This window comes from Leptodactylus fuscus, chromosome 5, assembly GCF_031893055.1.
Source record: "Leptodactylus fuscus isolate aLepFus1 chromosome 5, aLepFus1.hap2, whole genome shotgun sequence".
Lineage (NCBI taxonomy): Eukaryota > Metazoa > Chordata > Amphibia > Anura > Leptodactylidae > Leptodactylus > Leptodactylus fuscus.
In genome coordinates this window covers 219,785,856-219,810,263 of record NC_134269.1, presented here as the reverse complement: position 1 = coordinate 219,810,263, position 24,408 = coordinate 219,785,856, and the positions used below count along the sequence as shown (strand labels likewise).

The following is a 24,408-nucleotide window of genomic DNA, read 5'->3' as shown; positions in this document are numbered from 1 at the left end:
GAAGTAGTACTGTGTATAGAGTATATAAGAAGTAGTACTGTGTATAGAGTATATAGGAAGTAGTACTGTGTATAGAGTATATAAGAAGTAGTACTGTGTATAGAGTATATAGGAAGTAGTACTGTGTATAGAGTATATAAGAAGTAGTACTGTGTATAGAGTATATAGGAAGTAGTACTGTGTATAGAGTATATAAGAAGTAGTACTGTGTATAGAGTCTATAAGAAGTAGTACTGTGTATAGAGTATATAAGAAGTAGTACTGTGTATAGAGTCTATAAGAAGTAGTACTGTGTATAGAGTATATAGGAAGTAGTACTGTGTATAGAGTATATAAGAAGTAGTACTGTGTATAGAGTATATAGGAAGTAGTACTGTGTATAGAGTGTATAAGAAGTAGTACTGTGTATAGAGTATATAAGAAGTAGTACTGTGTATAGAGTATATAAGAAGTAGTACTGTGTATAGAGTATATAGGAAGTAGTACTGTGTATAGAGTATATAAGAAGTAGTACTGTGTATAGAGTATATAGGAAGTAGTACTGTGTATAGAGTATATAAGAAGTAGTACTGTGTATAGAGTCTATAAGAAGTAGTACTGTGTATAGAGTATATAAGAAGTAGTACTGTGTATAGAGTATATAGGAAGTAGTACTGTGTATAGAGTATATAGGAAGTAGTACTGTGTATAGAGTATATAGGAAGTAGTACTGTGTATAGAGTATATAAGAAGTAGTACTGTGTATAGAGTATATAGGAAGTAGTACTGTGTATAGAGTATATAAGAAGTAGTACTGTGTATAGAGTATATAGGAAGTAGTACTGTGTATAGAGTATATAGGAAGTAGTACTGTGTATAGAGTATATAGGAAGTAGTACTGTGTATAGAGTATATAGGAAGTAGTACTGTGTATAGAGTATATAAGAAGTAGTACTGTGTATAGCGTATATAGGAAGTAGTACTGTGTATAGAGTATATAAGAAGTAGTACTGTGTATAGAGTATATAAGAAGTAGTACTGTGTATAGAGTCTATAAGAAGTAGTACTGTGTATAGAGTCTATAAGAAGTAGTACTGTGTATAGAGTATATAAGAAGTAGTACTGTGTATAGAGTATATAGGAAGTAGTACTGTGTATAGAGTATATAAGAAGTAGTACTGTGTATAGAGTCTATAAGAAGTAGTACTGTGTATAGAGTATATAAGAAGTAGTACTGTGTATAGAGTATATAGGAAGTAGTACTGTGTATAGAGTATATAAGAAGTAGTACTGTGTATAGAGTATATAGGAAGTAGTACTGTGTATAGAGTATATAAGAAGTAGTACTGTGTATAGAGTCTATAAGAAGTAGTACTGTGTATAGAGTATATAAGAAGTAGTACTGTGTATAGAGTATATAGGAAGTAGTACTGTGTATAGAGTATATAAGAAGTAGTACTGTGTATAGAGTATATAGGAAGTAGTACTGTGTATAGAGTATATAAGAAGTAGTACTGTGTATAGAGTATATAGGAAGTAGTACTGTGTATACACGATGGCATTGTCTGTATTCTCGGGCTCAGGGACAGTATAATGAGAGGTTTTCCTCCATTTCTAGAGTCTCGGATTTCGGTCAGATCCATTAACGTGTCGTGTAACGTTCGCCCGGATTACGGCGGTTTTAGACGCTATCGTTCTTGCGCTTTTGATGTGCGGCGGTTAATGGTGCGTCTGCTCCGATGTGATGGAGAGATTCCCGCGCTGCTCCCCGGGGTCTCCACAGAAGATAGAAGATGACAATACGGGTTCTGTGTGCAGACAGACAGATTGTAACCGGAATACTCCGGCGCTCAGCGAGACGCGGCTAAATAGGCAGAAGAGGCCGCGGAGGTCAACGCTAATGATATAGAGACCGAGGACTGGCAAATACATTCATGGCCGCCATTAAAGGGCCCATTGTTCACAAGCAGCCATAGATAAAGTCTGTGTGCCTAGGAATTCTCTACAGACGATTTCTATTAATATCTGTTCTCGGGAAAGTTGGGTTGTAGTAGCTCGCAGCGTATCCGGTATAACAGGTGACCCCGCTGTGTGCTCTAGTGAGCTCCGAATCATGGGGGAGGGGGGCAATGGCTGAGACTCCCAAGGATCCAAATATATAAATGTGGGAGCAGAATGTGATATCAATGGGATATAGCTCACATACATTGTCATTGTTCCTCTGCATGAATGCCTGAGGCGATTTGGAGCGGTGTTTTGGATCATTGTCTTGCTGAGATATCCATCCCCGGCGTAACTTCAACTTCGTCACTGATTCTTGAACATTATTCTCAAGAATCTGCTGATACTGAGTGGAATCCATGCGACCCTCAACTTTAACAAGATTCCCGATGCCGGCATTGGCCACACAGCCCCAAAGCATGATGGAACCTCCACCAAATTTTACAGTGGGTAGCAAGTGTTTTTCTTGGAATGCTGTTTTTTTTTTGGCGCCATGCATAATGCCTTTTTGTATGACCAAACAACTCAATCTTTGTTTCATCAGTCCACAGGACCTTCTTCCAAAATGAAGCTGCCTTGTCCAAATGTGCTTTTACCTCAGGCAGTGACTCTGTTTGTGGCGTACGTGCAGAAACGGCTTCTTTCTCATCACTCTCCCATACAGCTTCTATTTGTGCAAAGTGCGCTGTATAATTGACCGATGCACAGTGACACCATCTGCAGCAAGATGATGCTGCAGCTCTTTGGAGGTGTCTGTGGATTGTCCTTGACTCTTCTCACCATTCTTCTTCTCTGCCTTTCTGATATTTTTCTTGGCCTGCCACTTCTGGGCTTAACAAGAACTGTCCCTGTGCTCTTCCATTTCCTTACTATGTTCCTCACAGTGGAAACTGACAGGTTAAATCTTTGAGACAACTTTTTGTATCCTTCCCCTGAACAACTATGTTGAACAATCTTTGTTTTCAGATCATTTGAGAGCGGGCTGTCCATGCTCGGCCACCATCAAACTGAACTGAACGTGAATTGTTTTGTAAAGAGGAATGGTCCAAAATACCTTCATCCAGGATCCAGGAACTGATTAAAAGCTACAGGAAGCGACTAGAGGCAAAAGGAGGAGCTACGAAATATTAATGTCACTTTTCTGTTGAGGTGCCCATACTTTTGCACCGGTCACATTTTGGTTTAATGCATATTGCACATTCTCTGTTAGTACAATAAACCTCATTTCAATCCTGAAATATTACTGTGTCCATCAGTTATTAGAGAGATCAGACTGACATGGCAAACACCAAAATATTTACAACTAACAAGGATTAAGATTAATAGGGGGGCACAAACTTTTTCATAGGACTGTATGTACAACGAGCTGGGGTGGCCATTGTGTGACATGACTGTGTGTATTATCCCTGTACTGTGACATCATTGTGTGTATTATCCTGTACTGTGACATCACTGTGTGTATTATCCTGTACTGTGACATCACTGTGTGTATTATCCTGTACTGTGACATCACTGTGTGTATTATCCTGTACTGTGACATCACTGTGTGTATTATTTCTGTACTGTGACATCACTGTGTGTATTATCTCTGTACTGTGACATCACTGTGTGTATTATCCTGTACTGTGACATCACTGTGTGTATTATCTCTGTACTGTGACATCACTGTGTGTATTATCTCTGTACTGTGACATCACTGTGTGTATTATCTCTGTACTGTGACATCACTGTGTGTATTATCCTGTACTGTGACATCACTGTGTGTATTATCTCTGTACTGTGACATCAGTGTGTGTATTATCCTGAACTGTGACATCACTGTGTGTATTATCCTGAACTGTGACATCACTGTGTGTATTTTCCTGTACTGTGACATCACTGTGTGTATTATCCTGTACTGTGACATCACTGTGTGTATTATCTCTGTACTGTGACATCACTGTGTGTATTATCCTGTACTGTGACATCACTGTGTGTATTATCCTGTACTGTGACATCACTGTGTGTATTATCTCTGTACTGTGACATCACTGTGTGTATTATCTCTGTACTGTGACATCACTGTGTGTATTATCTCTGTACTGTGACATCACTGTGTGTATTATCCTGTACTGTGACATCACTGTGTGTATTATCCTGTACTGTGACATCACTGTGTGTATTATCTCTGTACTGTGACATCAGTGTGTGTATTATCCTGAACTGTGACATCACTGTGTGTATTATCCTGTACTGTGACATCACTGTGTGTATTATCCTGTACTGTGACATCACTGTGTGTATTATCCTGTACTGTGACATCACTGTGTGTATTATCTCTGTACTGTGACATCACTGTGTGTATTATCTCTGTACTGTGACATCACTGTGTGTATTATCTCTGTTCTGTGACATCACTGTGTGTATTATCTCTGTACTGTGACATCACTGTGTGTATTATCTCTGTACTGTGACATCACTGTGTGTATTATCTCTGTTCTGTGACATCACTGTGTGTATTATCCTGTACTGTGACATCACTGTGTGTATTATCTCTGTACTGTGACATCACTGTGTGTATTATCTCTGTACTGTGACATCACTGTGTGTATTATCCTGTACTGTGACAGCACTGTGTGTATTATCCTGTACTGTGACATCACTGTGTGTATTATCTTGTACTGTGACATCACTGTGTGTATTATTCTGTACTGTGACATCACTGTGTGTATTATCTCTGTACTGTGACATCACTGTGTGTATTATCCTGTACTGTGACATCACTGTGTGTATTATCCTGTACTGTGACATCACTGTGTGTATTATCTCTGTACTGTGACATCACTGTGTGTATTATCTCTGTACTGTGACATCAGTGTGTGTATTATCCTGAACTGTGACATCACTGTGTGTATTTTCCTGTACTGTGACATCACTGTGTGTATTATCCTGTACTGTGACATCACTGTGTGTATTATCTCTGTACTGTGACATCACTGTGTGTATTATCCTGTACTGTGACATCACTGTGTGTATTATCTCTGTACTGTGACATCAGTGTGTGTATTATCCTGAACTGTGACATCACTGTGTGTATTATCCTGTACTGTGACATCACTGTGTGTATTATCCTGTACTGTGACATCACTGTGTGTATTATCCTGTACTGTGACATCACTGTGTGTATTATCCTGTACTGTGACATCACTGTGTGTATTATCTCTGTACTGTGACATCACTGTGTGTATTATCTCTGTACTGTGACATCACTGTGTGTATTATCTCTGTTCTGTGACATCACTGTGTGTATTATCTCTGTACTGTGACATCACTGTGTGTATTATCTCTGTACTGTGACATCACTGTGTGTATTATCTCTGTTCTGTGACATCACTGTGTGTATTATCTCTGTACTGTGACATCACTGTGTGTATTATCTCTGTACTGTGACATCACTGTGTGTATTATCTCTGTACTGTGACATCACTGTGTGTATTATCCCTGTACTGTGACATCACTGTGTGTATTATCTCTGTACTGTGACATCACTGTGTGTATTATCTCTGTACTGTGACATCACTGTGTGTATTATCTCTGTTCTGTGACATCATTGTGTGTATTATCTCTGTACTGTGACATCACTGTGTGTATTATCTCTGTTCTGTGACATCATTGTGTGTATTATCTCTGTTCTGTGACATCATTGTGTGTATTATCTCTGTACTGTGACATCACTGTGTGTATTATCTCTGTTCTGTGACATCATTGTGTGTATTATCTCTGTACTGTGACATCACTGTGTGTATTATCTCTGTTCTGTGACATCATTGTGTGTATTATCTCTGTTCTGTGACATCATTGTGTGTATTATCTCTGTACTGTGACATCATTGTGTGTATTATCTCTGTACTGTGACATCGCTGTGTGTATTATCTCTGTACTGTGACATCACTGTGTGTATTATCCTGTACTGTGACATCACTGTGTGTATTATCCTGTACTGTGACATCACTGTGTGTATTATCTCTGTACTGTGACATCACTGTGTGTATTATCCTGTACTGTGACATCACTGTGTGTATTATCCTGTACTGTGACATCACTGTGTGTATTATCCTGTACTGTGACATCATTGTGTGTATTATCTCTGTACTGTGACATCACTGTGTGTATTATCTCTGTACTGTGACATCACTGTGTGTATTATCTCTGTACTGTGACATCACTGTGTGTATTATCCTGTACTGTGACATCACTGTGTGTATACATTAGTGTTGGCTCTAGTCCTGGCGGTGCGGCGGTTCGCTCCGTGGATTATATCCTCTGGTTCTGCGTACAGATATAATTTCATGGCTCGGGGCACTTGGCAGGTCTGCTTGTTATTACACCTGTTATGTACGTAATAGGTGTTGCCAGGTTATTTGTCGTGTGGCGTCTTTAGTGTCTTTCCGTTTGGATGGATCGGCTGTTTTTGGGTCAGAGGATTCCTTGGCGCAGATAATGACTGGTGAGCGCCAGCCAAGACAAACACGGAGACGAAGATGTCCGCGAGCGATTATACACAGACACCTTATTATCCAGTGATTCTGTGTTTCGGGGTGTAACACTGCCACCTCTGGCCTGCGGTCACCATGATGGTGTATATTATACACGGTATTATTAGATGGCGGGGTTGGGTATGCTCGGAGGTGTATACAGAGCTTCTCTATAGGCCTCACCTTATATACAGCAAATATTTACCTAGTCTCGTACACATACAGATCTGCTGCTCGGTGGGACAAAGACGGCTTAAAGGAAAAACTTAAAGGAACACTCCAGGCAAACAAGCACAAGATATAAAAAAGACTCGCCAGGCTCCGCCCTCCTTTGTTATCCGTAATAGTAAGACTGTCTGTGTCGCCCATAGCAACCAATCAAAGGTCAGGATTCATTTCTCAAACTGCTCTGCGAAGATGAAAGCTGAGCTCTGATTGGTTGCCATGATCGACACCGTTTTACTATAAGTTTGACAGTTGAGGCCTATTGGAGGTGGACCTTCTGTGTCAGGCTCCGCCCCTCCGGCCCTGGAGTGAGAGTTGAGGCCTATTGGGGGTGGACCTTCTGTGTCAGGCTCCGCCCCTCCGACCCTGGAGTGACAGTTGAGGCCTATTGGGGGTGGACCTTCTGTGTCAGGCTCCGCCCCTCCGACCCTGGAGTGACAGTTGAGGCCTATTGGGGGTGGACCTTCTGTGTCAGGCTCCGCCCCTCCGACCCTGGCGTGACAGTTGAGGCCTATTGGAGGTGGACCTTCTGTGTCAGGCTCCGCCCCTCCGGCCCTGGAGTGAGAGTTGAGGCCTATTGGGGGTGGACCTTCTGTGTCAGGCTCCGCCCCTCCGACCCTGGCGTGACAGTTGAGGCCTATTGGGGGTGGACCTTCTGTGTCAGGCTCCGCCCCTCCTACTCTGGAGTGACAGTTGAGGCCTATTGGGGGTGGACCTTCTGTGTCAGGCTCCGCCCCTCCGACCCTGGAGTGACAGTTGAGGCCTATTGGGGGTGGACCTTCTGTGTCAGGCTCCGCCCCTCCGACCCTGGCGTGACAGTTGAGGCCTATTGGGGGTGGACCTTCTGTGTCAGACTCCGCCCCTCCGGCCCTGGAGTGACAGTTGAGGCCTATTGGAGGTGGACCTTCTGTGTCAGGCTCCGCCCCTCCTACCCTGGAGTGACAGTTGAGGCCTATTGGGGGTGGACCTTCTGTGTCAGGCTCCGCCCCTCCTACCCTGGAGTGACAGTTGAGGCCTATTGGGGGTGGACCTTCTGTGTCAGGCTCCGCCCCTCCGACCCTGGCGTGACAGTTGAGGCCTATTGGGGGTGGACCTTCTGTGTCAGGCTCCGCCCCTCCGACCCTGGCGTGACAGTTGAGGCCTATTGGGGGTGGACCTTCTGTGTCAGGCTCCGCCCCTCCTACCCTGGAGTGACAGTTGAGGCCTATTGGGGGTGGACCTTCTGTGTCAGGCTCCGCCCCTCCTACCCTAGAGTGACAGTTGAGGCCTATTGGGGGTGGACCTTCTGTGTCAGGCTCCGCCCCTCCTACCCTGGAGTGACAGTTGAGGCCTATTGGAGGTGGACCTTCTGTGTCAGGCTCCGCCCCTCCGGCCCTGGAGTGAGAGTTGAGGCCTATTGGAGGTGGACCTTCTGTGTCAGGCTCCGCCCCTCCAGCCCTGGAGTGACAGTTGAGGCCTATTGGGGGTGGACCTTCTGTGTCAGGCTCCGCCCCTCCAGCCCTGGAGTGACAGTTGAGGCCTATTGGGGGTGGACCTTCTGTGTCAGACTCCGCCCCTCCGGCCCTGGAGTGACAGTTGAGGCCTATTGGGGGTGGACCTTCTGTGTCAGGCTCCGCCCCTCCTACCCTGGAGTGACAGTTGAGGCCTATTGGGGGTGGACCTTCTGTGTCAGGCTCCGCCCCTCCTACCCTGGAGTGACAGTTGAGGCCTATTGGGGGTGGACCTTCTGTGTCAGGCTCCGCCCCTCCGGCCCTGGAGTGACAGTTGAGGCCTATTGGGGGTGGACCTTCTGTGTCAGACTCCGCCCCTCCGGCCCTGGAGTGACAGTTGAGGCCTATTGGGGGTGGACCTTCTGTGTCAGACTCCGCCCCTCCTACCCTGGAGTGACAGTTGAGGCCTATTGGGGGTGGACCTTCTGTGTCAGACTCCGCCCCTCCGGCCCTGGAGTGACAGTTGAGGCCTATTGGAGGTGGACCTTCTGTGTCAGGCTCCGCCCCTCCGACCCTGGCGTTACAGTTGAGGCCTATTGGAGGTGGACCTTCTGTGTCAGACTCCGCCCCTCCAGCCCTGGAGTGACAGTTGAGGCCTATTGGGGGTGGACCTTCTGTGTCAGGCACCGCCCCTTCGGCCCTAGAATGTTCCTTCACGGGCCCCACAATATTTTCAATATCAATATCTGTACAATATTCTATAAAATCTGAGCTAGCGGGCAAAATGGCCGCCATGGTGCCAAACACATATTTGACAACCTTTAGAAGTTGTTGTCATGGAGACATGGCGTTAAAATTTTTAATTTTATATGGCCATGACTTATTTTACTAAAACTCACTATATTTAGGGGCGTGGCCTGACACAGTTTGCTGCATGTCACTCCCCCTTTTTGTAAGGCGGGCATTAAACCTTCCACCGCGCCCCTTTTTTGTGCCCAGGTCACATATATTATAATAGCCCAAGAAATACAGGAACATTTCACCAGGCCGGCTCTTTCGGAGCACTAGGAGGTCGTCCCTTTTTAAAGAGAGTTGGCAATTACAGCCTATCAAAGGCTTTGAAGAAGTAAGCCCCGCCCCTGAGGTACCTAGACTCAGAAGAGGTGGACCCAAGGACTGCAGGAGCTATCATGTGATCTTGGGTGGGCAGAATCACAGTGTGGGGGGGCATATCAAAAAAGCTATGGGTGCAAACTTTTTTTTATTGGAATATCAAAAAACTTTCTTGGGTTTTTGCCATAAGTAAAGAAAAAAAGTTCATTTTTTTTGGAGCGGTCTGCACGGTGACTTGTGTCTGGTGAGTTTTGTTTCCCATCTTACTATACACACCCCGGAGTGAAGTGCCGTATTGTCAGGATTGAGGCCCATCCCCCACATAGAGAGGACGAGTGGTCCTGCCCCGGATCTGTGGCGAGTATTGATTGGTGACTTATATACAAGGCCCTGTGATGTCACCTGCCATTAAAGAGACACAAAGCCCAAAGGGATCAATTATAGAGAGCAGCTGGGACACGGAGCGCACAGGAAGGATGTCACACTGCTCATGTTATACCTGACACAGCTGCGGCCGAGCCAGAGCAGGCGACACAAACTGGTAAACATCAACCTGGAAAGAGGCCGGCGCTATATACAGAGCAGTTATATAATAGAGAGGAGAGAGGCCGGCGCTATATACAGAGCAGTTATATAATAGAGAGGAGAGAGGCCGGCGCTATATACAGAGCAGCCATATAATAGAGAGGAGAGAGGCCGGCGTTATATACAGAGCAGCCATATAATAGAGAGGAGAGAGGCCGGCGCTATATACAGAGCAGTCATATAATAGAGAGGAGAGAGGCCGGCGCTATATACAGAGCAGTCATATAATAGAGAGGAGAGAGGCCGGCGCTATATACAGAGCAGTCATATAATAGAGAGGAGAGAGGCCGGCGCTATATACAGAGCAGTCATATAATAGAGAGGAGAGAGGCCGGCGCTATATACAGAGCAGTCATATAATAGAGAGGAGAGAGAGGCCGGCGCTATATACAGAGCAGCCATATAATAGAGAGGAGAGAGGCCGGCGCTATATACAGAGCAGACATATAATAGAGAGGAGAGAGGCCGGCGTTATATACAGAGCAGCCATATAATAGAGAGGAGAGAGGCCGGCGCTATATACAGGGCAGCCATATAATAGAGAGGAGAGAGGCCGGCGCTATATACAGAGCAGTCATATAATAGAGAGGAGAGAGGCCGGCGCTATATACAGAGCAGTCATATAATAGAGAGGAGAGAGGCTGGCGCTATATACAGAGCAGTCATATAATAGAGAGGAGAGAGGCCGGCGCTATATACAGAGCAGCCATATAATAGAGAGGAGAGAGGCCGGCGCTATATACAGAGCAGCCATATAATAGAGAGGAGAGAGGCCGGCGCTATATACAGAGCAGTCATATAATAGAGAGGAGAGAGGCCGGCGCTATATACAGGGCAGTCATATAATAGAGAGGAGAGAGGCCGGCGCTATATACAGGGCAGCCATATAATAGAGAGGAGAGAGGCCGGCGCTATATACAGAGCAGTCATATAATAGAGAGGAGAGAGGCCGGCGCTATATACAGAGCAGTCATATAATAGAGAGGAGAGAGGCCGGCGCTATATACAGAGCAGTCATATAATAGAGAGGAGAGAGGCCGGCGCTATATACAGAGCAGTCATATAATAGAGAGGAGAGAGGCCGGCGCTATATACAGAGCAGTCATATAATAGAGAGGAGAGAGAGGCCGGCGCTATATACAGAGCAGCCATATAATAGAGAGGAGAGAGGCCGGCGCTATATACAGAGCAGCCATATAATAGAGAGGAGAGAGGCCGGCGTTATATACAGAGCAGCCATATAATAGAGAGGAGAGAGGCCGGCGCTATATACAGGGCAGCCATATAATAGAGAGGAGAGAGGCCGGCGCTATATACAGAGCAGTCATATAATAGAGAGGAGAGAGGCCGGCGCTATATACAGAGCAGTCATATAATAGAGAGGAGAGAGGCCGGCGCTATATACAGAGCAGTCATATAATAGAGAGGAGAGAGGCCGGCGCTATATACAGAGCAGTCATATAATAGAGAGGAGAGAGGCCGGCGCTATATACAGGGCAGCCATATAATAGAGAGGAGAGAGGCCGGCGCTATATACAGAGCAGTCATATAATAGAGAGGAGAGAGGCCGGCGCTATATACAGGGCAGCCATATAATAGAGAGGAGAGAGGCCGGCGCTATATACAGAGCAGTCATATAATAGAGAGGAGAGAGGCCGGCGCTATATACAGGGCAGCCATATAATAGAGAGGAGAGAGGCCGGCGCTATATACAGAGCAGTCATATAATAGAGAGGAGAGAGGCCGGCGCTATATACAGAGCAGCCATATAATAGAGAGGAGAGAGGCCGGCGCTATATACAGAGCAGCCATATAATAGAGAGGAGAGAGGCCGGCGCTATATACAGAGCAGCCATATAATAGAGAGGAGAGAGGCCGGCGCTATATACAGGGCAGCCATATAATAGAGAGGAGAGAGGCCGGCGCTATATACAGAGCAGCCATATAATAGAGAGGAGAGAGGCCGGCGCTATATACAGAGCAGTCATATAATAGAGAGGAGAGAGGCCGGCGCTATATACAGGGCAGCCATATAATAGAGAGGAGAGAGGCCGGCGCTATATACAGAGCAGTCATATAATAGAGAGGAGAGAGGCCGGCGCTATATACAGAGCAGCCATATAATAGAGAGGAGAGAGGCCGGCGCTATATACAGAGCAGCCATATAATAGAGAGGAGAGAGGCCGGCGCTATATACAGGGCAGCCATATAATAGAGAGGAGAGAGGCCGGCGCTATATACAGGGCAGCCATATAATAGAGAGGAGAGAGGCCGGCGCTATATACAGGGCAGCCATATAATAGAGAGGAGAGAGGCCGGCGCTATATACAGAGCAGCCATATAATAGAGAGGAGAGAGGCCGGCGTTATATACAGAGCAGTCATATAATAGAGAGGAGAGAGGTCGGCGTTATATACAGAGCAGTCATATAATAGAGAGGAGAGAGGTCGGCGTTATATACAGAGCAGCCATATAATAGAGAGGAGAGAGGCCGGCGCTATATACAGAGCAGTCATATAATAGAGAGGAGAGAGAGGCCGGCGCTATATACAGAGCAGTCATATAATACAGAGGAGAGAGGCCGGCGCTATATACAGAGCAGTCATATAATAGAGAGGAGAGAGGCCGGCGCTATATACAGGGCAGCCATATAATAGAGAGGAGAGAGGCCGGCGCTATATACAGAGCAGTCATATAATAGAGAGGAGAGAGGCCGGCGCTATATACAGGGCAGCCATATAATAGAGAGGAGAGAGGCCGGCGCTATATACAGAGCAGTCATATAATAGAGAGGAGAGAGGCCGGCGCTATATACAGGGCAGCCATATAATAGAGAGGAGAGAGGCCGGCGCTATATACAGAGCAGTCATATAATAGAGAGGAGAGAGGCCGGCGCTATATACAGGGCAGCCATATAATAGAGAGGAGAGAGGCCGGCGCTATATACAGAGCAGTCATATAATAGAGAGGAGAGAGGCCGGCGCTATATACAGAGCAGTCATATAATAGAGGGGAGAGAGGCCGGCGCTATATACAGAGCAGCCATATAATAGAGAGGAGAGAGGCCGGCGCTATATACAGAGCAGCCATATAATAGAGAGGAGAGAGGCCGGCGCTATATACAGGGCAGCCATATAATAGAGAGGAGAGAGGCCGGCGCTATATACAGGGCAGCCATATAATAGAGAGGAGAGAGGCCGGCGCTATATACAGAGCAGCCATATAATAGAGAGGAGAGAGGCTGGCGCTATATACAGAGCAGCCATATAATAGAGAGGAGAGAGGCCGGCGCTATATACAGAGCAGTCATATAATAGAGAGGAGAGAGGCCGGCGCTATATACAGGGCAGCCATATAATAGAGAGGAGAGAGGCCGGCGCTATATACAGAGCAGTCATATAATAGAGAGGAGAGAGGCCGGCGCTATATACAGAGCAGCCATATAATAGAGAGGAGAGAGGCCGGCGCTATATACAGAGCAGCCATATAATAGAGAGGAGAGAGACCGGCGCTATATACAGGGCAGCCATATAATAGAGAGGAGAGAGGCCGGCGCTATATACAGAGCAGTTATATAATAGAGAGGAGAGAGGCCGGCGCTATATACAGAGCAGTCATATAATAGAGAGGAGAGAGGCCGGCGCTATATACAGGGCAGCCATATAATAGAGAGGAGAGAGGCCGGCGCTATATACAGGGCAGCCATATAATAGAGAGGAGAGAGGCCGGCGCTATATACAGAGCAGCCATATAATAGAGAGGAGAGAGGCTGGCGCTATATACAGAGCAGCCATATAATAGAGAGGAGAGAGGCCGGCGCTATATACAGAGCAGTCATATAATAGAGAGGAGAGAGGCCGGCGCTATATACAGGGCAGCCATATAATAGAGAGGAGAGAGGCCGGCGCTATATACAGAGCAGTCATATAATAGAGAGGAGAGAGGCCGGCGCTATATACAGAGCAGTCATATAATAGAGGGGAGAGAGGCCGGCGCTATATACAGAGCAGCCATATAATAGAGAGGAGAGAGGCCGGCGCTATATACAGAGCAGCCATATAATAGAGAGGAGAGAGGCCGGCGTTATATACAGAGCAGTCATATAATAGAGGGGAGAGAGGCCGGCGCTATATACAGAGCAGCCATATAATAGAGAGGAGAGAGGCCGGCGCTATATACAGAGCAGCCATATAATAGAGAGGAGAGAGGCCGGCGCTATATACAGGGCAGCCATATAATAGAGAGGAGAGAGGCCGGCGCTATATACAGGGCAGCCATATAATAGAGAGGAGAGAGGCCGGCGCTATATACAGAGCAGCCATATAATAGAGAGGAGAGAGGCTGGCGCTATATACAGAGCAGCCATATAATAGAGAGGAGAGAGGCCGGCGCTATATACAGAGCAGTCATATAATAGAGAGGAGAGAGGCCGGCGCTATATACAGGGCAGCCATATAATAGAGAGGAGAGAGGCCGGCGCTATATACAGAGCAGTCATATAATAGAGAGGAGAGAGGCCGGCGCTATATACAGAGCAGTCATATAATAGAGGGGAGAGAGGCCGGCGCTATATACAGAGCAGCCATATAATAGAGAGGAGAGAGGCCGGCGCTATATACAGAGCAGCCATATAATAGAGAGGAGAGAGGCCGGCGTTATATACAGAGCAGTCATATAATAGAGGGGAGAGAGGCCGGCGCTATATACAGAGCAGCCATATAATAGAGAGGAGAGAGGCCGGCGCTATATACAGAGCAGCCATATAATAGAGAGGAGAGAGGCCGGCGCTATATACAGGGCAGCCATATAATAGAGAGGAGAGAGGCCGGCGCTATATACAGGGCAGCCATATAATAGAGAGGAGAGAGGCCGGCGCTATATACAGAGCAGCCATATAATAGAGAGGAGAGAGGCTGGCGCTATATACAGAGCAGCCATATAATAGAGAGGAGAGAGGCCGGCGCTATATACAGAGCAGTCATATAATAGAGAGGAGAGAGGCCGGCGCTATATACAGGGCAGCCATATAATAGAGAGGAGAGAGGCCGGCGCTATATACAGAGCAGTCATATAATAGAGAGGAGAGAGGCCGGCGCTATATACAGAGCAGCCATATAATAGAGAGGAGAGAGGCCGGCGCTATATACAGAGCAGCCATATAATAGAGAGGAGAGAGACCGGCGCTATATACAGGGCAGCCATATAATAGAGAGGAGAGAGGCCGGCGCTATATACAGGGCAGCCATATAATAGAGAGGAGAGAGGCCGGCGCTATTTACAGAGCAGCCATATAATAGAGAGGAGAGAGGCCGGCGCTATATACAGGGCAGCCATATAATAGAGAGGAGAGAGGCCGGCGCTATATACAGGGCAGCCATATAATAGAGAGGAGAGAGGCCGGCGCTATATACAGGGCAGCCATATAATAGAGAGGAGAGAGGCCGGCGCTATATACAGAGCAGCCATATAATAGAGAGGAGAGAGGCCGGCGCTATATACAGAGGAGCCATATAATAGAGAGGAGAGAGGCCGGCGCTATATACAGGGCAGCCATATAATAGAGAGGAGAGAGGCCAGCGCTATATACAGAGCAGCCATATAATAGAGAGGAGAGAGGCCGGCGCTATATACAGAGCAGCCATATAATAGAGAGGAGAGAGGCCGGCGCTATATACAGAGCAGCCATATAATAGAGAGGAGAGAGGCCGGCGCTATATACAGAGCAGCCATATAATAGAGAGGAGAGAGGCCGGCGCTATATACAGGGCAGCCATATAATAGGAGAGAGGCCGGCGCTATATACAGGGCAGCCATATAATAGGAGAGAGGCCGGCGCTATATACAGAGCAGCCATATAATAGAGAGGAGAGAGGCCGGCGCTATATACAGAGCAGCCATATAATAGAGAGGAGAGAGGCCGGCGCTATATACAGGGCAGCCATATAATAGGAGAGAGGCCGGCGCTATATACAGGGCAGCCATATAATAGGAGAGAGGCCGGCGCTATATACAGAGCAGCCATATAATAGAGAGGAGAGAGGCCGGCGCTATATACAGGGCAGCCATATAATAGAGAGGAGAGAGGCCGGCGCTATATACAGGGCAGTCATATAATAGAGAGGGGAGAGGCCGGCGCTATATACAGAGCAGCCATATAATAGAGAGGAGAGAGGCCGGCGCTATATACAGAGCAGTCATATAATAGAGAGGAGAGAGGCCGGCGCTATATACAGAGCAGCCATATAATAGAGAGGAGAGAGGCCGGCGTTATATACAGAGCAGTCATATAATAGAGAGGAGAGAGGTCGGCGTTATATACAGAGCAGCCATATAATAGAGAGGAGAGAGGCCGGCGCTATATACAGAGCAGTCATATAATAGAGAGGAGAGAGAGGCCGGCGCTATATACAGAGCAGTCATATAATAGAGAGGAGAGAGGCCGGCGCTATATACAGAGCAGTCATATAATAGAGAGGAGAGAGGCCGGCGCTATATACAGGGCAGCCATATAATAGAGAGGAGAGAGGCCGGCGCTATATACAGAGCAGCCATATAATAGAGAGGAGAGAGAGGCCGGCGCTATATACAGAGCAGTCATATAATAGAGAGGAGAGAGGCCGGCGCTATATACAGGGCAGTCATATAATAGAGAGGAGAGAGAGGCCGGCGCTATATACAGAGCAGTCATATAATAGAGAGGAGAGAGGCCGGCGCTATATACAGAGCAGCCATATAATAGAGAGGAGAGAGGCCGGCGCTATATACAGAGCAGCCATATAATAGAGAGGAGAGAGGCCGGCGCTATATACAGAGCAGCCATATAATAGAGAGGAGAGAGGCTGGCGCTATATACAGAGCAGCCATATAATAGAGAGGAGAGAGAGGCCGGCGCTATATACAGAGCAGTCATATAATAGAGAGGAGAGAGAGGCCGGCGCTATATACAGAGCAGTCATATAATAGAGAGGAGAGAGGCCGGCGCTATATACAGAGCAGCCATATAATAGAGAGGAGAGAGGCCGGCGCTATATACAGAGCAGCCATATAATAGAGAGGAGAGAGGCCGGCGCTATATACAGGGCAGCCATATAATAAAGGAGCAAGGAGACCGACACATAGTGATATGGACCATGCCAGTGTAACCTGCGTATATACAGTGTATAATATATATGTACAGCCGGTATATGACATCACTGTGTGTATTATCTCTGTACTGTGACATCACTGTGTGTATTATCTCTGTACTGTGACATCACTGTGTGTATTATCCTGTACTGTGACATCACTGTGTGTATTATCCTGTACTGTGACATCACTGTGTGTATTATCTCTGTACTGTGACATCACTGTGTGTATTATCCTGTACTGTGACATCACTGTGTGTATTATCCTGTACTGTGACATCACTGTGTGTATTATCCTGTACTGTGACATCACTGTGTGTATTATCTCTGTACTGTGACATCACTGTGTGTATTATCCTGTACTGTGACATCACTGTGTGTATTATCTCTGTACTGTGACATCACTGTGTGTATTATCCTGTACTGTGACATCACTGTGTGTATTATCTCTGTACTGTGACATCACTGTGTGTATTATCTCTGTACTGTGACATCACACTATTGCTATGGGATCATGTGGTTCCTTGTTCGGCCCCCGCTTCCTTGCTGGTATATCTCGGGTATTTCCTGTATGTAGTACACATGTACATCACATATATGTTACACGTCTTCAGGATTCTCACACATGTACACACCAGGCACAGACTTCTCAGCTTGGTGTACAGTGAACCGTCTGGCACAGACCCAGTGATGGAGCAATAGATGGCGGTATTATATGGGTACGATCAGTACCTTGGAAGGACAAAGTATGTGCACCTGTAAGTCACCGTATCTATTACACAATCAGCATTCACTGCTATATCTGAGGTCAGGGCATGCTGGGGGTTGTAGTTCCCTCTGTACAGCATTCAGTACAATTGTATAATGAGATCACCCAACTTTCCATAGACCTTGATAGTCAAATGAATCTTCCTTGTCACACAGATTTACAGCCCCTCTCCCACTTCTGTGCCAGTCTTTACTGCAATTCCAGAATTCTATTCATGCAATGTAGGATAACTGCGACAGGTCCTACCCCCGTAGTGGAGCGCGGCAGCGCATGGGATTGTGGGAAGGAACAGCAAGAAGTGCCGCTTAGATCAATGTGATTTATTGTTGTAGTCCATAGATTTTCTATTTTATAATCTGCTTTCATGTATTTTCCGTCCAATGCGCTCCAGTCCTGTTCATCCTGATCATCCTCTTTTGATGAATAGAATTCCAGCACTACAGTGAAGACTGACACCCGCCCAGGCGTGATTGTAAACTTACTGCGATTGATGGGGTTCCCGTTGGAATACGTCTCCATCTGCAGATAGACCGTCCAGATCCCCAGGAGAAGAATGGCCAACAAAAGTAACAGCCAAAAGTTTTTCTGCAACTTCTTCAGAGGCAGCGGGCGACCCCACATCTTGGTCGCCCGCTGTCGGTACGCCCGTTTCTGCAGCGTGGTTTCAGCGTCTGTGATTCCTGGCAGTTCGGGGATGGGAGCTCATTCCTGGGTTCCCTCCATGTTTGGGATGTGAGCGCAGCGTTGGAGCGTCCGGAGGGGCGAGCGCTGCCTGCCGGTGTGTTCCTGCGGCTGAGGACAGGTGTCTTCTTACCTGCGGTGAAGTGTCCTCATGAGGACGGGGGACAGATCTCAGCTGGAGACAGTGTCACCTTTCATGATGAGCCGGGGCTGACTCTGCTGCGGCTGGCGTTGCAGGATTGTCGCTCGCTCGCTCGCAGCCGCTGCTGGTTCCTTTGTGCTGGCGGCTCAGCCTGCACAGTCTCGGTCTCTTCCTGCTCTCACCTGTATCTCACCTGCCTGACCCAGCCCTTCCAGTAACGTCTCTGCCTCTCCCCCTGACTGGCTGTCAGCGGCCGTCGCCTTGGTGGCTGTCAATGCTCCTGAGACCTGCACAGCTCACCTGGGCTCCTCCCTGTCAGCTCATGGACAGCTACAAGCGGCTGTCACTCATACACACCTGCTGTCAGGACCTCTGCTTGCTGGCAGTCCTGGTCATGTGATGTGCCGGCAGGTGACAGTACAGACAGCCGATCCCATCGCCCCTGCGCGGTGGTCACATGACCGGGCCTGAGCGCCGTCCTCTGAGCTTTCTATTCACTGACAGCAAGCAGAGCCCGGAAAGTACAAGAGATAAAGCAAAACGTAAAGTGACATCATGGAGGACGGCAGAAAGGGGGCGCTAGAGCACAGCGGGTACCTGCCACTGATCGCAATGGGAGCAAATGATAATAAGCCCTCGACAACTGAAGCCTTGTGACCCCAAGTGCAAAAGATATAACCCCCCCCCATTACCTAGCGCTGCTATTGGGTCACAATATTGGGGCTCTGTCATAGAGGAACGCTAGGCAACTGATACTGTTATGGGGTCACATATCTGGTCCTGTTATTGGGGTACTGTTATGGGGTCAGATATCTGGTCCTGTTATTGGGGTACTGTTATGGGGTCACATATCTGGTCCAGTTATTGGGGTACTGTTATGGGGTCAGATATCTGGTCCTGTTATTGGGGTACTGTTATGGGGTCAGATATCTGGTCCTGTTATTGGGGTACTGTTATGGGGTCACATATCTGGTCCTGTTATTGGGGTACTGTTATGGGGTCACATATCTGGTCCTGTTATTGGGGTACTGTTATGGGGTCAGATATCTGGTCCTGTTATTGGGGTACTGTTATGGGGTCACATATCTGGTCCTGTTATTGGGGTACTGTTATGGGGTCACATATCTGGTCCAGTTATTGGGGTACTGTTATGGGGTCACATATCTGGTCCTGTTATTGGGGTACTGTTATGGGGTCACATATCTGGTCCTGTTATTGGGGTACTGTTATGGGGTCACATATCTGGTCCTGTTATTGGGGTACTGTTATTGGGTCACACTATCCGGTCCAGTTATTGGGGTAGTGTTATAGGGGTCACACTATCTGGTCCTTTTGTTGGGGTACTGTTATGAAGGCACAATATCTGGTCCTGTTATTGAGGTACTGTTATTGGGGTCACACTAGCCTGTCCAGTTGTTGGGGTAGCGTTATAGGGGTGACACCATCTGGTCCTTTTGTTGGGGTACTGTTATGAAGGCACAATATCTGGTTTTGTTATTGGGGTACTCTTATGGGGTCACACTATCCGGTTCGGTTATTGGGGTACTGTTATGAAGGCAGTGTCTTATTCAGTTATTGGGGTACTGTTATAGTGACATGATAGCAGCTTCTCTTTTTGTTATGGGGGTACAGTAGCATGCTGTTATTGTACCACCATTATCGGGGCACGTTCTAGTTTTGGGGCACAGTAGCAGATTCTCTTCTTGCAGCTGTTATGGGGGCGCTCCGCCTGTAGTTTCTGCAGGACGGTCCATCTCCCCATATTTAATGACTATGTCCTCAGTTGAGTGCGGCTGGCATGCTTTAACCATATAGTAACCATGGTGAGCGGCTGCGCCCCATTACTGCCCCCTGGAGACTTCTAATTGAAGCTACAAAGATGATAAAGGTCACTGCGAAGCGGAGCAGCTGGAGGCGGAGGACACCAACCTGTAAACAGGAATTACACCACCCAAAGCACCGAATACAGCAGAGCAGGCACTGACATGACCCGTATACAGACTATATATATATATATATATATGTGCTTATTATTAGGGGAGAAGCCACAGCACTAATATATATAACTATAGAAACAATCCAGACTACCAGAGAGGAAGCCGGTACTCCGCACACATCTATGACCAGTAACTCATGGAGCCAAAGTGGCCAAGAAATCCTGTAATGCTGGTTTAGAAACACCAATGTGAATACAGACATGTTAATTATTATCTACTATAGCAACAATATTACCTGTCCTGCTACATCCTGTATTATACTCCAGAGCTGCGCTCACTATTCTGCTGGTACAGTCACTGTGTACATACGTTACGTTACTTATCCTGTATTATACTCCAGAGCTGCGCTCGCTATTCTGCTGGTGCAGTCACTGTGTACATACATTACATTACTTATCCTGTATTATACTCCAGAGCTGCGCTCGCTATTCTGCTGGTGCAGTCACTGTGTACATACGTTACGTTACTTATCCTGTATTATACTCCAGAGCTGCGCTCGCTATTCTGCTGGTGCAGTCACTGTGTACATACGTTACGTTACTTATCCTGTATTATACTCCAGAGCTGCGCTCGCTATTCTACTGGTGCAGTCACTGTGTACATACATTACATTACTTATCCTGTATTATACCCCAGAGCTGCGCTCGCTATTCTACTGGTGCAGTCACTGTGTACATACGTTACGTTACTTATCCTGTATTATACCCCAGAGCTGCGCTCGCTATTCTGCTGGTGCTGTCACTGTGTACATACGTTACGTTACTTATCCTGTATTATACCCCAGAGCTGCGCTCACTATTCTGCTGGTACAGTCACTGTGTACATACGTTACGTTACTTATCCTGTATTATACTCCAGAGCTGCGCTCGCTATTCTGCTGGTGCAGTCACTGTGTACATACGTTACGTTACTTATCCTGTATTATACTCCAGAGCTGCGCTCGCTATTCTGCTGGTGCAGTCACTGTGTACATACGTTACGTTACTTATCCTGTATTATACTCCAGAGCTGCGCTCGCTATTCTACTGGTGCAGTCACTGTGTACATACATTACGTTACTTATCCTGTATTATACCCCAGAGCTGCGCTCGCTATTCTACTGGTGCAGTCACTGTGTACATACGTTACGTTACTTATCCTGTATTATACCCCAGAGCTGCGCTCGCTATTCTGCTGGTGCTGTCACTGTGTACATACGTTACGTTACTTATCCTGTATTATACCCCAGAGCTGCGCTCGCTATTCTGCTGGTGCTGTCACTGTGTACATACGTTACGTTACTTATCCTGTATTATACCCCAGAGCTGCGCTCACTATTCTGCTGGTACAGTCACTGTGTACATACGTTACGTTACTTATCCTGTATTATACCCCAGAGCTGCGCTCGCTATTCTGCTGGTGCAGTCACTGTGTACATACGTTACGTTACTTATCCTGTATTATACCCCAGAGCTGCGCTCGCTATTCTGCTGGTGCAGTCACTGTGTACATACGTTACGTTACTTATCCTGTATTATACCCCAGAGCTGCGCTCGCTATTCTGCTGGTACAGTCACTGTGTACATACGTTACTTATCCTGTATTATACCCCAGAGCTGCGCTCGCTATTCTGCTGGTACAGTCACTGTGTACATACGTTACGTTACTTATCCTGTATTATACTCCAGAGCTGCGCTCGCTATTCTGCTGGTGCAGTCACTGTGTACATACGTTACTTATCCTGTATTATACTCCAGAGCTGCGCTCGCTATTCTGCTGGTGCAGTCACTGTGTACATACGTTACGTTACTTATCCTGTATTATACTCCAGAGCTGCGCTCGCTATTCTGCTGGTGCAGTCACTGTGTACATACGTTACGTTACTTATCCTGTATTATACTCCAGAGCTGCGCTCACTATTCTGCTGGTACAGTCACTGTGTACATACATTACATTACTTATCCTGTATTATACTCCAGAGCTGCGCTCACTATTCTGCTGGTGCTGTCACTGTGTACATACGTTACGTTACTTATCCTGAATTATACCCCAGAGCTGCGCTCGCTATTCTGCTGGTACAGTCACTGTGTACATACGTTACGTTACTTATCCTGTATTATACCCCAGAGCTGCGCTCGCTATTCTGCTGGTGCAGTCACTGTGTACATACGTTACGTTACTTATCCTGTATTATACCCCAGAGCTGCGCTCGCTATTCTGCTGGTGCAGTCACTGTGTACATACGTTACGTTACTTATCCTGTATTATACCCCAGAGCTGCGCTCGCTATTCTGCTGGTACAGTCACTGTGTACATACGTTACTTATCCTGTATTATACCCCAGAGCTGCGCTCGCTATTCTGATGGTACAGTCACTGTGTACATACGTTACGTTACTTATCCTGTATTATACTCCAGAGCTGCGCTCGCTATTCTGCTGGTGCAGTCACTGTGTACATACGTTACTTATCCTGTATTATACTCCAGAGCTGCGCTCGCTATTCTGCTGGTGCAGTCACTGTGTACATACGTTACGTTACTTATCCTGTATTATACTCCAGAGCTGCGCTCGCTATTCTGCTGGTGCAGTCACTGTGTACATACGTTACGTTACTTATCCTGTATTATACTCCAGAGCTGCGCTCGCTATTCTGCTGGTGCAGTCACTGTGTACATACGTTACTTATCCTGTATTATACTCCAGAGCTGCGCTCGCTATTCTGCTGGTGCAGTCACTGTGTACATACATTACATTACTTATCCTGTATTATACTCCAGAGCTGCGCTCACTATTCTGCCGGTGCAGTCACTGTGTACATACATTACATTACTTATCCTGTATTATACTCCAGAGCTGCGCTCACTATTCTGCCGGTGCAGTCACTGTGTACATACATTACATTACTTATCCTGTATTATACTCCAGAGCTGCGCTCACTATTCTGCCGGTGCAGTCACTGTGTACATACATTACATTACTTATCCTGTATTATACTCCAGAGCTGCGCTCACTATTCTGCTGGTCACTGTGTACATACATTACATTACTTATCCTGTATTATACTTCAGAGCTGCGCTCACTATTCTGCTGGTGCAGTCACTGTGTACATACATTACATTACTTATCCTGTATTATACTCCAGAGCTGCGCTCACTATTCTGCTGGTGCAGTCACTGTGTACATACATTACTTATCCTGTATTATACTCCAGAGCTGCGCTCACTATTCTGCTGCTGTACAGTCACTGTGTACATACATTACATTACTTATCCTGTATTATACTCCAGAGCAGCGCTCACTATTCTGCTGGTACAGTCACTGTGTACATACATTACATTACTTATCCTGTATTATACTCCAGAGCTGCGCTCACTATTCTGCTGGTGCAGTCACTGTGTACATACATTACATTACTTATCCTGTATTATACTCCAGAGCTGCACTCACTATTCTCCTGGTACAGTCACTGTGTACATACATTACATTACTTATCCTGTATTATACTCCAGAGCTGCACTCACTATTCTCCTGGTACAGTCACTGTGTACATACATTACATTACTTATCCTGTATTATACTCCAGAGCTGCGCTCACTATTCTGCTGGTGCAGTCACTGTGTACATACATTACATTACTTATCCTGTATTATACTCCAGAGCTGCACTCACTATTCTCCTGGTACAGTCACTGTGTACATACATTACATTACTTATCCTGTATTATACTCCAGAGCTGCGCTCACTATTCTGCTGGTGCAGTCACTGTGTACATACATTACTTATCCTGTATTATACTCCAGAGCTGCGCTCACTATTCTGCTGCTGTACAGTCACTGTGTACATACATTACATTACTTATCCTGTATTA

At 46.6% G+C, this 24,408-nt stretch overlaps 1 protein-coding gene across 1 annotated transcript in view; it reads right to left on the bottom strand.

The window, feature by feature from the left end:
- B4GALNT3 (beta-1,4-N-acetyl-galactosaminyltransferase 3) overlaps window positions 1–18,374 on the bottom strand; it is a 42,416-nt gene extending 24,042 nt beyond the window's left edge. The window contains exon 1 of the mRNA XM_075275452.1: window positions 18,223–18,374. Within this exon, the coding sequence (XP_075131553.1) occupies window positions 18,223–18,361 (139 nt within the window). The 5' untranslated portion in view covers window positions 18,362–18,374. The remainder of the gene's footprint in view (window positions 1–18,222) is intronic.
- Between the last annotated feature and the right edge of the window lie 6,034 nt (window positions 18,375–24,408).